Source organism: Spodoptera frugiperda, chromosome 2 (genome assembly GCF_023101765.2).
Source record: "Spodoptera frugiperda isolate SF20-4 chromosome 2, AGI-APGP_CSIRO_Sfru_2.0, whole genome shotgun sequence".
NCBI lineage: Eukaryota > Metazoa > Arthropoda > Insecta > Lepidoptera > Noctuidae > Spodoptera > Spodoptera frugiperda.
The window spans coordinates 7,623,376-7,636,761 of record NC_064213.1 but is presented as its reverse complement, the minus strand read 5'-3'; the positions used below and the strand labels follow the sequence as shown (position 1 = coordinate 7,636,761).

The following is a 13,386-nucleotide window of genomic DNA, read 5'->3' as shown; positions in this document are numbered from 1 at the left end:
TAAGTACTTATGTAATAAACTATACAACAAATCATCAATAAGAAAATTACCTCGTAATTTTCTCTTCGGGTAAACATGCGGATTTTACGCGATATGTGTCATATGTTACGCATACCTTGTAAGTATGGGATAAAGCGGTCTCTAAGGCTATCATCTTTTTATTTCACTGCAATATTAATTGCGGTATCATCTTTTATTTCACTGCTATATTAATTGCAGTGAAATAAAAAGATGATACATAGATAATGAAACGTTGGTTTATCTCTTTCATAATTGACAACTTGACAACGACCACATCGTCATTAGGCGTTCGTGAAGTGACTTGGTAAAACGTCTTGGGTCTCCACTTCTTTCATTTCCGTTCGGCTATCGCTTCATCTGTTTGTTATAAAAAATGTTATTAGTTTCTCGATATGATCAGTGAAAATATAATAAAGTGTTAAATTTACCACTCGGCGGCCAACGCGGCCATTTTCGGTACGTATTTAAGTATTATAGCAGAAAATAAACGATTTTTAAAAAGGGAAAACGTCGAATGGTTTGAAGTTCATTTCACAACGTTTCTTTATTATCTTTGTTTATTTTTGGTAGAATAATGAGATGCTTAGTTGCGTGAATAGATATTCAATTATTACAGTTTTCAAGGTTTCTTTGAAACCTCTCTTAAAAGTTTATAGTACCATTTTAAAATAACAATAATGTTACAGTGATCAATATGTTGTTATTACTGTGTTAATAATGTGAAAGAAAATGTGATTTCTTTGTCCGATGTGTATCGTAAAAGAATAAGTACTGGCCGTATTGTGCCATATGACAGTCGAGTAAAAACTATTCAGGTCAGTACGTTACCCCCGACGCCGCTAAGGGCTGCCGCCAATCAATCCTTTTCTCTCTTAACGAGTTTCTTGTTCGGTTTTAGTGAAAATGAGCATTTATTTATTTTTTGTATAGGCTTCGTGTAGTATTACCTAAACTCATTTTTCATACAACCTGTTTAAAATAGAATTAAAACATCAAGTATTTGGTAAATAGTTAAGTTACATTTTGAAGATTTTCTTTAGTTGTCAGGTACCTAGAACCTACAATGAAAGTTTAATACATATACATATTTGATATAAATCGCAACAATCGATACATATACAATTGATTTGACGGCTTCACAGGTGGAACAATTCGCACATTTGTAGTCTAGTTAGTCTTATTTAATGTTTTATGCGTTGATTTCTAATCAATATCTAAAATTATCGTCAATGCAGAGAAAGGCAGTTATAGACACTATGTTAGAGAGGTTTTCTTTGCACTTTTACTGCAATGAAAACTTTGTAATATTCTCGAATATTTCATGAGTGAAACACACAACAATATAATCTAATATTGACTTGCAAAATTGAAGCTTAAAACGAACTAAATTAAAATCTATTTCTAATATCGATTGTGATATTAGTTTGTCAAAGGAGAGTTCCCTAGCGGTACGATTTAATTTATTCCTTTGTGAGACGTCCGATGTGAGCCATGCCGGGTCAAGCTGTATGTATGTATATGTCTATTGCAGTAGCACGGAGGTTTTAATTGAAAAATGTCTGTTCAAACAAAACGGATTGAATTTCTATCACACTATTGCTAGCTAAGTTCCCTTTTAAACGTTAAAGGATATTCAACAATAGATGTTGGTGCTTATTCTATATTCTAAGTTGTATTTGAAATTAAATTTGATTGGAGAAATCTGTGGCATAAGTTATATGGAAATTTGGCTTCTTTACGTTTCATGTTCTTTACGCGTTGAATTTCTGTCAGATATCCTGACATTTTGGATATAGATCGGTTATAAAAGTTCAGCATTAAAATGGGTCTTCAAATCTAGGGTGATCGATCCGGAGCTACGGGCTGCCTGGCGGGTTTACCTGGGCTCCGCCTAGAAAAGCAAGAGTAGGAACGGGGTTGTTTTTAGTCAGTAAGAGTATGACACTCCTTCTTGTCCCGCCTAAAGTCATTTAATAATTTTCCCTCCGCAAAAAAAAGACCCAGACCCAGAGTGATGGAACCTTTTAATTAAAATGTTTTGATGCAAAATGTTTGAAAAGTTATTTAAATATAATTTAAACTAGACCAACCACTATACTTATAAGGTCATTGTACCCTGTGTTCACGAAAATAAATGAATTTGAATTTATTTCATTTACCTACTTAATTAATTACGTTGTATTACAGTAATAGATATGGCTTTTCAGTTTAAGTGTCTCTGTTCGATGGTATTATCGCATTATACTTATATAATTGTCAGCTGTATAGGATTGATAAGGTAATCAAGTTTCCTTTTATAACAACAAATATGTTGTATATAATTTATATCATAACAAATTAATAGGTACATACTATCTGCGTAGGATCAAAATTATGTCTACAAGTTCAACAGTCGTGTTTCCGGCTATTGGATCAAAAAGATCCAGAGTTAAATTTAAATACAGTCTAAAATTGTACCTAATGTTGTGCATCAAATTTCCCTTTGAACCTGTATGTATGTTTGTACGTGATTATCTCGGGTTCAGCTGAACCGATTTTGACGCGGTTTTCAGCATAGTATTTTTCAGACTTATGAAGAGGTTTAAATTATTGTAAAGTGCCCCATATTCATATTACATAATAGTACATAAGATTATCTATTAAATGTAGAACGTAGGTAGGCATAACGTTATGTGCATTAACTACGATTTCTACAATGTGATAGGCGTGGGACTTCTAACCCGTTAAGGCTGAGTACTACATCTAATTTTATCGACAAAAAAAATAATATGGGGGCATTGAACCCCTAATTGAAAATATTGAAAAATCGTGATTTTTTCGGTAAAAATAATTCACAAATGATTTTTTTTTCTCACCAAAACATTATCAAACATAATTATGAAAAAAGTAATGAATTAGTTAGCCGAGGTTATTAGCTACCGTTTGTTTACCATTTTTTTTTTTGTTTCTACGACGCATACAACCTTTGATATAAAAAAAAGTAAAGAAAATATTAAAATAGCCATAACTTTTAGGGGGCAGGGGATTCGCCCCTTCGACCCCCGACTTTTGTCGATAAAATTAGATGTAGTATTCAGCCTTAACGGGTTAGAAGTCTCAACCCTATCACATTGTATAATAAAATAAGTAATCCTATCGACAATGTTTGATGTTTAACTAACTTTAATGCACTTACAAAAAGGTTATCATATTATCAGCACATATATTAGTTTTAGTGCATTTGATCAGCGAACATCCACGCATCTCGTATCATAGATAACGACGGCCATTAATGAACCATAGACGAGTCATGTTGCTGTTATCTTAATGACAGTTGATTGAGTTTTAATTTTATTTTTATGTTTTTAAAAGTATTTAGTTGTAACAACTAAATGGTTCACAAAAACCCGGAACATAATATTATATTGTAGACTCTGTATTATTTTAAGATATTACGATTAGTTAAATAATGTTTATCTGACCCTGTGATGGAATATAGACTTTGTACTCAATATTCCCACATGCGACTGGTTCTTGCGTACGTAATAGTAAACTATTGGTTTAATAAATTATTATTACAATTATATTATGTTATGTTTAAAAAATCCAAGAAAAATTTCCAGTCTATAAATCACTGAGTAAACTATTTTTTTTCGTGTGAAAGCAGCCGATAGCTCTTGTATTTATTATTCTATTTTCAAAACGATTTGAAATATCGTTCCAATGTGCCTATAACGGTTCTGTTAGTGCAACCTCCTTACTTTAGTGCTCATTAAATCAGTATAAAGTCTGAATAGTCTTGACCTACTGTAATAAAGACTTCCAATAGGTGCCTATTAAGATAAATCGGTACTATTTTTATTGATTTAATTATCAAATTCACTTCAAAGCTTTTAGACAGATGTATTTATTGAACTCGACACTAATATCAAGCAGACATGTTGCTCTATAAGTTTACGATGAACTATCTATTTGGAGAATGAGTCAAGGTTCCGTTTGCAGTCGACCAATGAAACGCATCGGTTCAACGCTGTTGTATAAATAAACAACATTCTTCTTACGTTTTCGATAGTAGAATAATTATTTAATATCTTTAATTAATATCTTTGTGGGTTTTAGTTTCGGATGAAAGTTTAACTTTTCTCAAATTGTGAAGGTAATTGATTGTTTTTAACTTATAGCAAAATATTTTTTTGTATTATCCAACTTTTCATTATTTTACTCGATGATATTGTAGTGTAGTTAAATAGGTTATATTTCAATACATTTCCTTATTAGTCACATACTTAGGACATAAAAAGTAATTATTTAATAGACTAATAATAATATACATGTGTGATATTTAACCTTAATCTAAGCCATACGGAAGTGTACAACACCTTTGCAAGTTTACAAGCAATCTACTCGTAATATTAAAACACAGGTGATTAAATATTAACTGATTTGTTCTTCAAGTGTCGTGTGAGAGATCTAGCAAAGTATTAGTTATGGATTTTCGAAAAAAAAAATTAGAAATAACACGGAGTTTAGGAATAGGAGTGCTCATCCACCAGAGACAATACATCGCATATTCGAGCTGCACATCTTACTGTTACAACTCGCTGTTACATCTTCGTAGCATAGCTGTGTAGCACATCTCTGGTGGAAAAACACCCTAAGCCCTCTATTAGAATAGTGAAAACACAACTCCACTCCTTCGGGGATTAAAATATGTGACGTTACATCGGGATTAAATTATTTGAATATAACATTTAATCAATCTTTGACATTTTAACGTTTCGAAGATATATGGAAATTCTAATTAAAAATATGTAGTAACAATATAGTTCTTACTGTCTGTTAGTAATTATTTTTAATTAAGTTTTGTTGTTTTAAATACTTTTGCGACATAATAGTTATTAATTATTATGCAACATCGTTGCAGTTAACTGAAACGTAATAAAATCTTGTAATGATCAACTGTTATGTCAAGGTCTTATTATGTACTTAATACTTTTTTGAAATATGTAGTAATAATAATATTTAAAAAAATCCTAAATATCGACAGAACATTTTTGACATTGTAAACCTATACCTAAGACTTTATGTAATCAAACTATGGAAAAACTAATTTCAATTAACAATATCCGAGATTACTACACCGTATGTAAACGTGTGACGTCACATTCCTAATCAAAAGACCTTTAACGACTGTGACGTCATGAATGACTATAGTAACATGTTACCTCACAATTAAAAAATGTATAGGTACGATTGTCTTGGATTACTTTAAATATTAGTTAATTTTATCTGACATATTAAAGTGTGTTACGTAGATATTAATTTGGCATAGTCAAAGTAGACTATTTGATGATTTTTTTAAATAATCTGACATCAAAAAAAATACAATTTTGTTTATTTAATTATTCTTTATATTAATGTATTGAGTACGGTAGTGCATTGGTTTGTACCGTTCTATTCATTAAATAAATAAATGAGAACGATAATTCGAATTTCGAATGTCAATATTCTTCTCGTAATTTCCTTATCGTTCATATCACAAGGATGACCAATTACAAACACATAAAACCAAAACATAAACGCCATATAATTGCACCGGTGCGTGTCCTATTACATATTACCAGTAATTGTTATCGACCGCGAGAATACTGTCCTAGCGTCACATAATACCTCCTGCGAGCTCATGTCAGCCTAGTACTTGCACAGATAATACGCAGATTGATTTACAATAGGAATCTTATATAATGATCATCATGTGTCTACGTTTATAAATAGACCCCGGTCCTTTCAGACTGGATGTCTCTTTCATGTAAAGTACATAGTTCTACTTTTCCATTAAATGGTGTTTTGTGGTCGATAAACCTTTGTTTCTAAGATTACTATGTAGGGATTAGTATTTGTCTGACCGTGTGTTTTAAGCATTTACTCATCAACGCAATCGTAGCTCATATGAGCATGTTTTTTTTTGCGTGGGGAGAGTCATCCAGTTTCTTCTCCCGCCTTGGGCGAGATGAGAGGGAGTGTCAGACTCTTACTGAGTCCAAATAAGCATAATAGACTCATATGAATAAACATGCGTCTAGACCTACAAATTAATAAAAATAAATCTAGGTATTTGTTTAAATTACAATAAAGAAAATAATGGTATATTCTGATTCGGGAGTTCACAGTTCATCTTTTATTTAAGTACCAGACGAGTATTTCATACTCTTTGCCCTACTCAGGGTTATGAAGCGATAGGTCAATGATAAGGCGACTTTATCGAGAGTGACAGAGATATAATACGAAACCATTCTGATTAAATTGATTGTTAAGGAAATTCCAGTCAGACTCACTGTGTCACTCGTAACAAATAAGACTGATTAAGTTTTCGAAATGTTACTTTGTAAATATGAATGTATAAAGTTATTCTTCCAATTTTACCTGATTACGCGTTCACCTAAATATAGAATCTAAAAAAATTGCAGAACAAAAATTTACCTAAACAGTTTTTTTCGCAATAATTAGAAATCTGGTTGCGTAGGCGACGCATTCGCGGAACAATAAGTTTTTTAGTAATAACGACAATAACATCATTGTTTTAGAATAAAATTGGCTTCCTGTAGAACATTATAATGGACATTTCTATAGGTAAGTAATTAATTTGTAGTGGTTCAATAATAATTAGTTTGCCAATACGTCTGGCAACTCCGGGGACACAGACAAACATTGACGTGTTATCATACAATTATATTTATTGTACCTAAGTTCATCGGAGAAGGGGACAAACCTACGCTCTTGGTTTAGAGACTGTCATTAATTTATCTGTTCGTTCTACTGAACTGTATAAATCTAAACAATAAGCACTCTAATTAATCTAAACAATACCAACCTTTTTTTATAAAATTAAAAACTTACCTCTACCGCTATGCCAGTTGCTATTTTACGTTGGCGGCAAAAGCGTGTGCAGAAAGATAGAAACGTCAACGTGTTCTGAATTCAAAATAAAAAAGTATAAACAGCCAGTTATTTGAATTGCGGAAAAGGAGTTTGTATTCACCGATGGGAAAAATTGAGGGGAGCTTGTGAGTATTTCACCCCAGCGTTCCAGACAGTCAAGGACCTCTCAGAGGTTTCCCCTTATAAAAAATAAGGATACGTTGACCCATTTATCGGTAACAACATCACAATCTCAATCGCGTGGGATCACTACCATCGAATTAATTATCATGTTTTCATCCTATTACTACCCTACTAATATAGTTACTTATGCCTTATAATGATTAAATTAACGTTTTTTTTTCTTGTTCCAGGTAAGTGACGCGAGTTGGCGACCCAGGTCAGAAAGTCAGGACAGTTCTCACAGTGGGCCAATGGCTACTACACCACAGTTCCACGTCTGCCAGCTAGGTATGTACGCTTTATATCACGATTAGGGCATTACTCAGATGAATTTCCCAATCCCAACCACTGGTATTTCTAGCGACCGTAGTTGTGTTTATTTTTTTACGGATGATTAAACGAGTAGATACGAATGTATAACTATGTATGTCTTGTAACAGAATAATACAGTGACACACAGCCGTATAGGTTGACGTATTCATTCGTGAGCGACGTAAGAAAACATTGAATTCAAACAAGAGTATTCGTGATTCTGAATTAATGAGGTTTAAATGTCAGGAAAATGTGGAATACAATCGAGACTGTAATAAAATCAATATTGAGGAAAACCGCCTAGACCGTAGATATAACTTAATTGATATACATTTACGTCAAGACGATACGATATCTCGTTTTATATTTTTTGCGGAAAAAGATTCTTCTACGTAACGGCATTCTGCCTGTTTTTTTTCTCAGAAGACACGCAAGCGTGACGTTATTAGCTTTTCACTGGTTGTCAGTCAAAAATAATAGTGTTGGGAACTCTTGTATACGTCAGCCTCACTCAATACTCACTATTGAAGAATATCAAGCCAAATCTAATGATATAGGTATCATTAATTTGCCAAAGCGAAAAATACTTTATGCACATATGTATAAGAAAACTTATTACCAAACTGCAGATAAATTCCAAAACAAAACGATCGAATTTACCATTTCTATTGATTGACGACATGACATTCATATGATACCGTAGACAAAATATTTACCTGACAACTGACGTATCAATTTTCAGTTCAAATATTGTTCAGCAACTTCATTAACTGACCATTATCTATGATGTCATGTTGTCATGGTTAGGTAACACCTGACTAAGTCCTATATTCTACCTACGCTGACTACATAGTAACATGATATGCGATGGAAATAAATATGATTACAATAGGCAAATGCAGACCTACGAAGGTCTAATGGTCTATAATACACTTTTTTAGTCTGCAAGAGAAATTCTGGTTAGAGAATTCAGGTGATCGGGTGATCCGTCTGCTCGTTTACCGGCCTATATAAAATGCAGGGTTTTTGACAGATTATTTTCTCATCCTTACTTTAATATATCATTAAATGCCGTTGACAGCAGTGTTTTACTATGGATCTCTTCATAAGAGATTTAGCCTTTATTTTCACCCTTGCTTTGCGGGGTGGGTCAGAAATTGCATGCAATAAGCACAAATTATCAGACTAGTTTTTCTAAAATTTTAGAAGTACGTGACTTAGGTTGTATTAATGTCTAATACACACACCACGGCTATCGGCTAATCTGTAAAGTTAATATTTCGATTCTCCACACTTAAAAAGTATTTTAGTGTGAACATATTTTTGTAGTTGCGCGATACAAAGAATTATTTCCTTCTCTTGATTTTCATATAAATATTTTGCAATACATGCAGACTGTCTCATGACTTTACAAACTATGTTTCTCCATGTACATATATAAGTACAACTGAAGTAATAATTACCGGTAACCTTTCCTTGTTACCTTACGAATGGGGTTTTAACAGACCAAAATACCAGTTTATCAAAAGGAATAAACACTATAAATTGATATGACGGTCTTCCAAACTCAATGACATTACTCTGAATAGGAATGCGCATATGGGAAATCCCAACGAATATCGCCAACTCCATGCGCTAACCAGATGAATTAATCAATTTAAATTCCATAACTCATCTTAAACGGAATCTACAAATCAAAAACAAAGCAACCAAATAAACGTTTCAACAGTTGCTTGAAATAACTAAATACCGTATTTATTTACTCTCAGTACATAAATATATATCCTGTTTACGTTACTGGTTTCAATGAAACATCAAAAACACGCTACTCTTACGAGTGTGTGAATTATAAAACTGCATTTTTATTACGTAGGAAGAAGTTGAATTTAAATAGGTAGTTTTTTGAATTAAATATTCGTTCTAGAACATGGATTACCTAAACATTGTGGATAAGATTTTGAAATCTTAGTTTAGTTTGAACTAGAGTCAGGAAAAGAAATTATCATGTTAATTCCCGGTGTATAGGCAATAAGCTCGACCCCTGACATTTGGGACTCATAAAATGACTGGCGAATTCTGAATGTTCCATTTAATATGTGCACCTCGTCCTATCCTAGGCATATTAGACACCTATGCTTTATTTACTTCCTTCCCTGTCACCTTCATTTATCTTGCTTTTCTGTGTAAACTGAAAAAACATGTCCTTTATAGCAATGACTAGACCAAAATACACTAAGGAAATAAATGACCTAGACAGAAATACGTGTATATTTCTGTCTTCCCACATTCCAAAGATATTGGCTTATCTCCGAAGCCGGGGTTGTCTCCGGCTTTCTAGATATCGGCACGGCTGTAGTACACAGAACAACATGTAACATGACGACAATGAACTCCTGTATCGAGAGGTTATCGGCAGAGACCGAGGTGGTCGGTGGGCTCTTGAAATTTCATACATATTGCAAGCCATACTCATAAATCATGCATTTAATTTGAAACTTAAGACATTTTTAAGGACTTCTCAAAATAATTCAACGTCCTAACACCAGATTATAAACATGTCAAAATAAAATATTAACTTTAAACACCCAAACTTACATACAATACCTGTTTATTTTCATACCTAGATACCGTTTTTTACCAAACCACGGCCATTAGGTGGCCTTGAAAGGGCGAACGATTTGATGTTGTTATGTTTATAGTTACCTACGCGAGCTCTGCCCTGACTGCGAGCAAATGCGTAGGACGGGACGGTGTCTTATTCCAATTATAGATGTAGTTTTATAATACCATCAAACCAGTTAGTGTGGTTTCATTCACGACGTTACAAACGACGTATGTTTTGAATTAAACATTTTGATTGGTTAACTGGACTGGTTTACGCTAATGTGTTTTATAGTTAATTTAAAAACGAATATTTAAGCGGTTGCCCTTTATTATTTTCACGTATGTTTTAGTCGGGTTAGGATAACAATTATTTACTTTAGGTATGTTTTAAAATCTTTGGAGCCGGAACAAATGTAATTATTTCTGCTATACAAAACCGAATCAGAGAATGGAAAGAAAAATATGTATATTTTTAGTTATAAAAGTAGCAATGAAACTTAAATCTGATTTAACTAGTTTAAAAACAATAAAGTCCTTAAAACTTCATTTTCAAATTCAAATTCAAAATTATTCATAAAACGTTTTAAATAATGCGTCGTGTTTAATAAATCGACTATCAAAACAAAATTATAAATTCTATTTTCAATACATATTTTTTTTAATAAAATTAATTAAAAAACACATTAGTTATTTAACTAATCAATTATTACAATAAATTTGTAATAACAATTTAATTTAACGGGTTTATGTCGCCGTTGCGGCAGCCATTTTGAATACGTCACAGAGAACAAACACTTCCCTATTTCTTTAAGAGCCTGTGGCCTTCAAGATCAGTACAATACACACACGTAGGTTTCGCTGCCTACATTTTGCATAATACATATCTTATTTATATCATTCAATACATTATTGTATAACAAGTTACTTTGTAATCGAATAATAAATTATTATTTAATATTCTCTTTATCAATGAAAATTTATTTAAGAGAGATGTCTTAGGATTTTCTTGTTGTAATTGGGTAGTTTCCTTAGACAAAAATAAATTATTTCGACTTTTCAATACAATAAAATATTTAAGAAAAATACACTTTTATTCATAGATTTGATGATCCACTTAATTTACAATTTTTTCTAGCTGATCCTAAAAATTAGGCTGCTATTTGACTTAAAAATCTAATGACGTCATAACGCGCTATTAAAAAATTCATAGAAAATATATTATTGACGATTCGAAAAACGAATCCCATCAAAAACATTTTAAAAAACCCAAGTCTCGCAGCTAGTCTTTCTACCGTCAAAAGTTGTGAGATCCATGTAATACCAAGTCGGTTATCTATTTAGTGTCTACTTGAAGGACCTTCTGTCTTAAGTTATTACATAAGTTTTATCATGCCAATATTAAAAATATTTAACGTTTTAAACAAATAGATCGACTTGGATATGCTTGATTTGATTATTAGTATGTATCACACTACACAGCACGACGGGCCAGCGACCAACAGGAACGAGAGTTTCAATCGCGTGAGGCGCGAGAGCTAAAGAATTAATATAATATTGAAAATTCATTTTGTTTTCATGACGATGTCCAAGTCGATCTAAATGTTTAAAACGTTAAATATTTTTAATATTGGCATGATAATAACTTATGTAATAACTTAAGACAATCCTTCAAGAGAAAAATAGTTAACCGACTTGGTATTACATATCTCACAACTTTTGACGGTAGAATGAGCTGCGAGACTTCGGGTTATCGGGCTCGAGGATGTTTTTGATAGGATCTCACTTCTTTTTAGTAGAGCCTTTCTTTTTAGATACCATCTATTAAATTTATAACCACCACCAACCACCAACTGAAAATAACGTAATCCCATATTTTATATGGGATTACAAAGTTATTGATGCAGTTGGTGTATTTGGAAAACTGGACCGAAATACAAAATATTTAAGTTTTCCCATGAAAGACACTAAACTCTATATGTATTCCAAATATGAAGCTTCTAAGTCTGCTAGAAGTGCCTTGGATTTTGATGATCGGTGAGTCAGTGATTTTAGAAACTTTAACAAGTTGTCATTCTTAAACTACTGGTTCAAATTGACTGAAATTTTAAATATTCCGTGTATTATACAATGCCGATTATTACTGAAGATTCAGGTTTCTTGCTTTATCCACAACCGAATTATAGGGGGTCGAAAAAGGCCCGAATTGCTTCGAGATCGGATGGTACGGCCGTGCCGCTTTTTTGTTAGCTCGACTTGGCGGGGGCACTGCCGTGCCCCCAGATTGAATTTAACTGGTAGGAAACTAGGCTATCATTTGCAAATGCCAGTTCAACTGAACTGGACGTAACTACATATTTTACTAAATATCAATACTGGAAAATGTCATTTCTTTAAAAACACTCTTGTATTAAAAGATCCAAACATAAATAAAGATATTCTACATGTTCTTTCTCATTCAGTTTAAAAGCGAAACGTAAATAACAAGACATTACCAAACAAACTGATCAAACAATATGTTTTGATTGTTATTTTAATTACTTATATAAAGTGTCTGAGTCAGAGTGGCGATAAAGAGTCTTTCGATAAGAAACGTGCATCGCTTAAGTTAATTTATAAGAAAATCGTTTAGCATAGCGAAGACATGTAATGCCACGAAGCCGTGTAAATGTTGCACGTGAATCTTTAATCATATGCTATACGCGTCCTACGAAAGAGTTTGTATTAATTTTGGTTAATAATCAGAAAAACGTGTTTAAAAGTCTGTCTACTAATAATAAATTATGACAATAGGTATCTCAAAAATAATTGTTATGCCATACTAATCAGACTGCGAACTACCATTCTGGTTATCGGGGCTCCGGCTCGAAGAGCAGTAGTAGGAACAGGGTGTTTTTAGTCACAACCTCTCGCCTCAACATAGGCTAGAGGAGACGTTAGATGACTTTCCCCCTCAAAAAGAAAAAAAAATGCGATACTATATGGCCCTATTAATTACTCATAGCATAACTGGCGAAAAATGGGTAGGTATATGATCCCTGATCGATCCCTTATCTATTCCTTCGGAGAATAAGAGGAATTAGGGATATGTATGTCAATTTTGAAGATCGCTCCACAACAGCCGGAAAAATGAGTAAATAAAAAGCTATATCTGGTAAAGCACCACTTACTTTTTAAAATCAGTAAAAAAGAAGTGGTGCTATATCTACTTGAGGTGCGAAAGGCATAATAACTGTAATAAAAACGGAGAATCCCGGTAGATTGTGAATTTTTGTATACTCAGTTTGCAGTGGGGGAGGCCCCACAATGCAGAAATAATAAAAAGTAGGAAAACTTGAGAGATAACATTTATTATGATCCGTTATGACATGA

At 32.8% G+C, this 13,386-nt stretch overlaps 1 protein-coding gene across 6 annotated transcripts in view; it reads left to right on the top strand.

Moving 5' to 3' along the window:
* Positions 1 to 13,386, top strand: part of LOC118268820 (uncharacterized) — an 86,761-nt gene that overhangs the window by 26,944 nt on the left and 46,431 nt on the right. For 3 of the 6 annotated variants that reach the window (XM_035583499.2, XM_035583498.2, XM_050704690.1), the window contains exon 2: positions 7,293 to 7,389. The exons of 2 other annotated variants lie outside the window; for them this stretch is intronic. In XM_035583499.2, coding sequence (XP_035439392.2) covers positions 7,293 to 7,389 — 97 coding nt within the window. Of the gene's footprint in view, positions 1 to 6,599; positions 6,631 to 7,292; positions 7,390 to 13,386 lie in introns of those variants that run through there. One more of the 6 variants, XM_050704708.1, reaches the window with a different exon arrangement.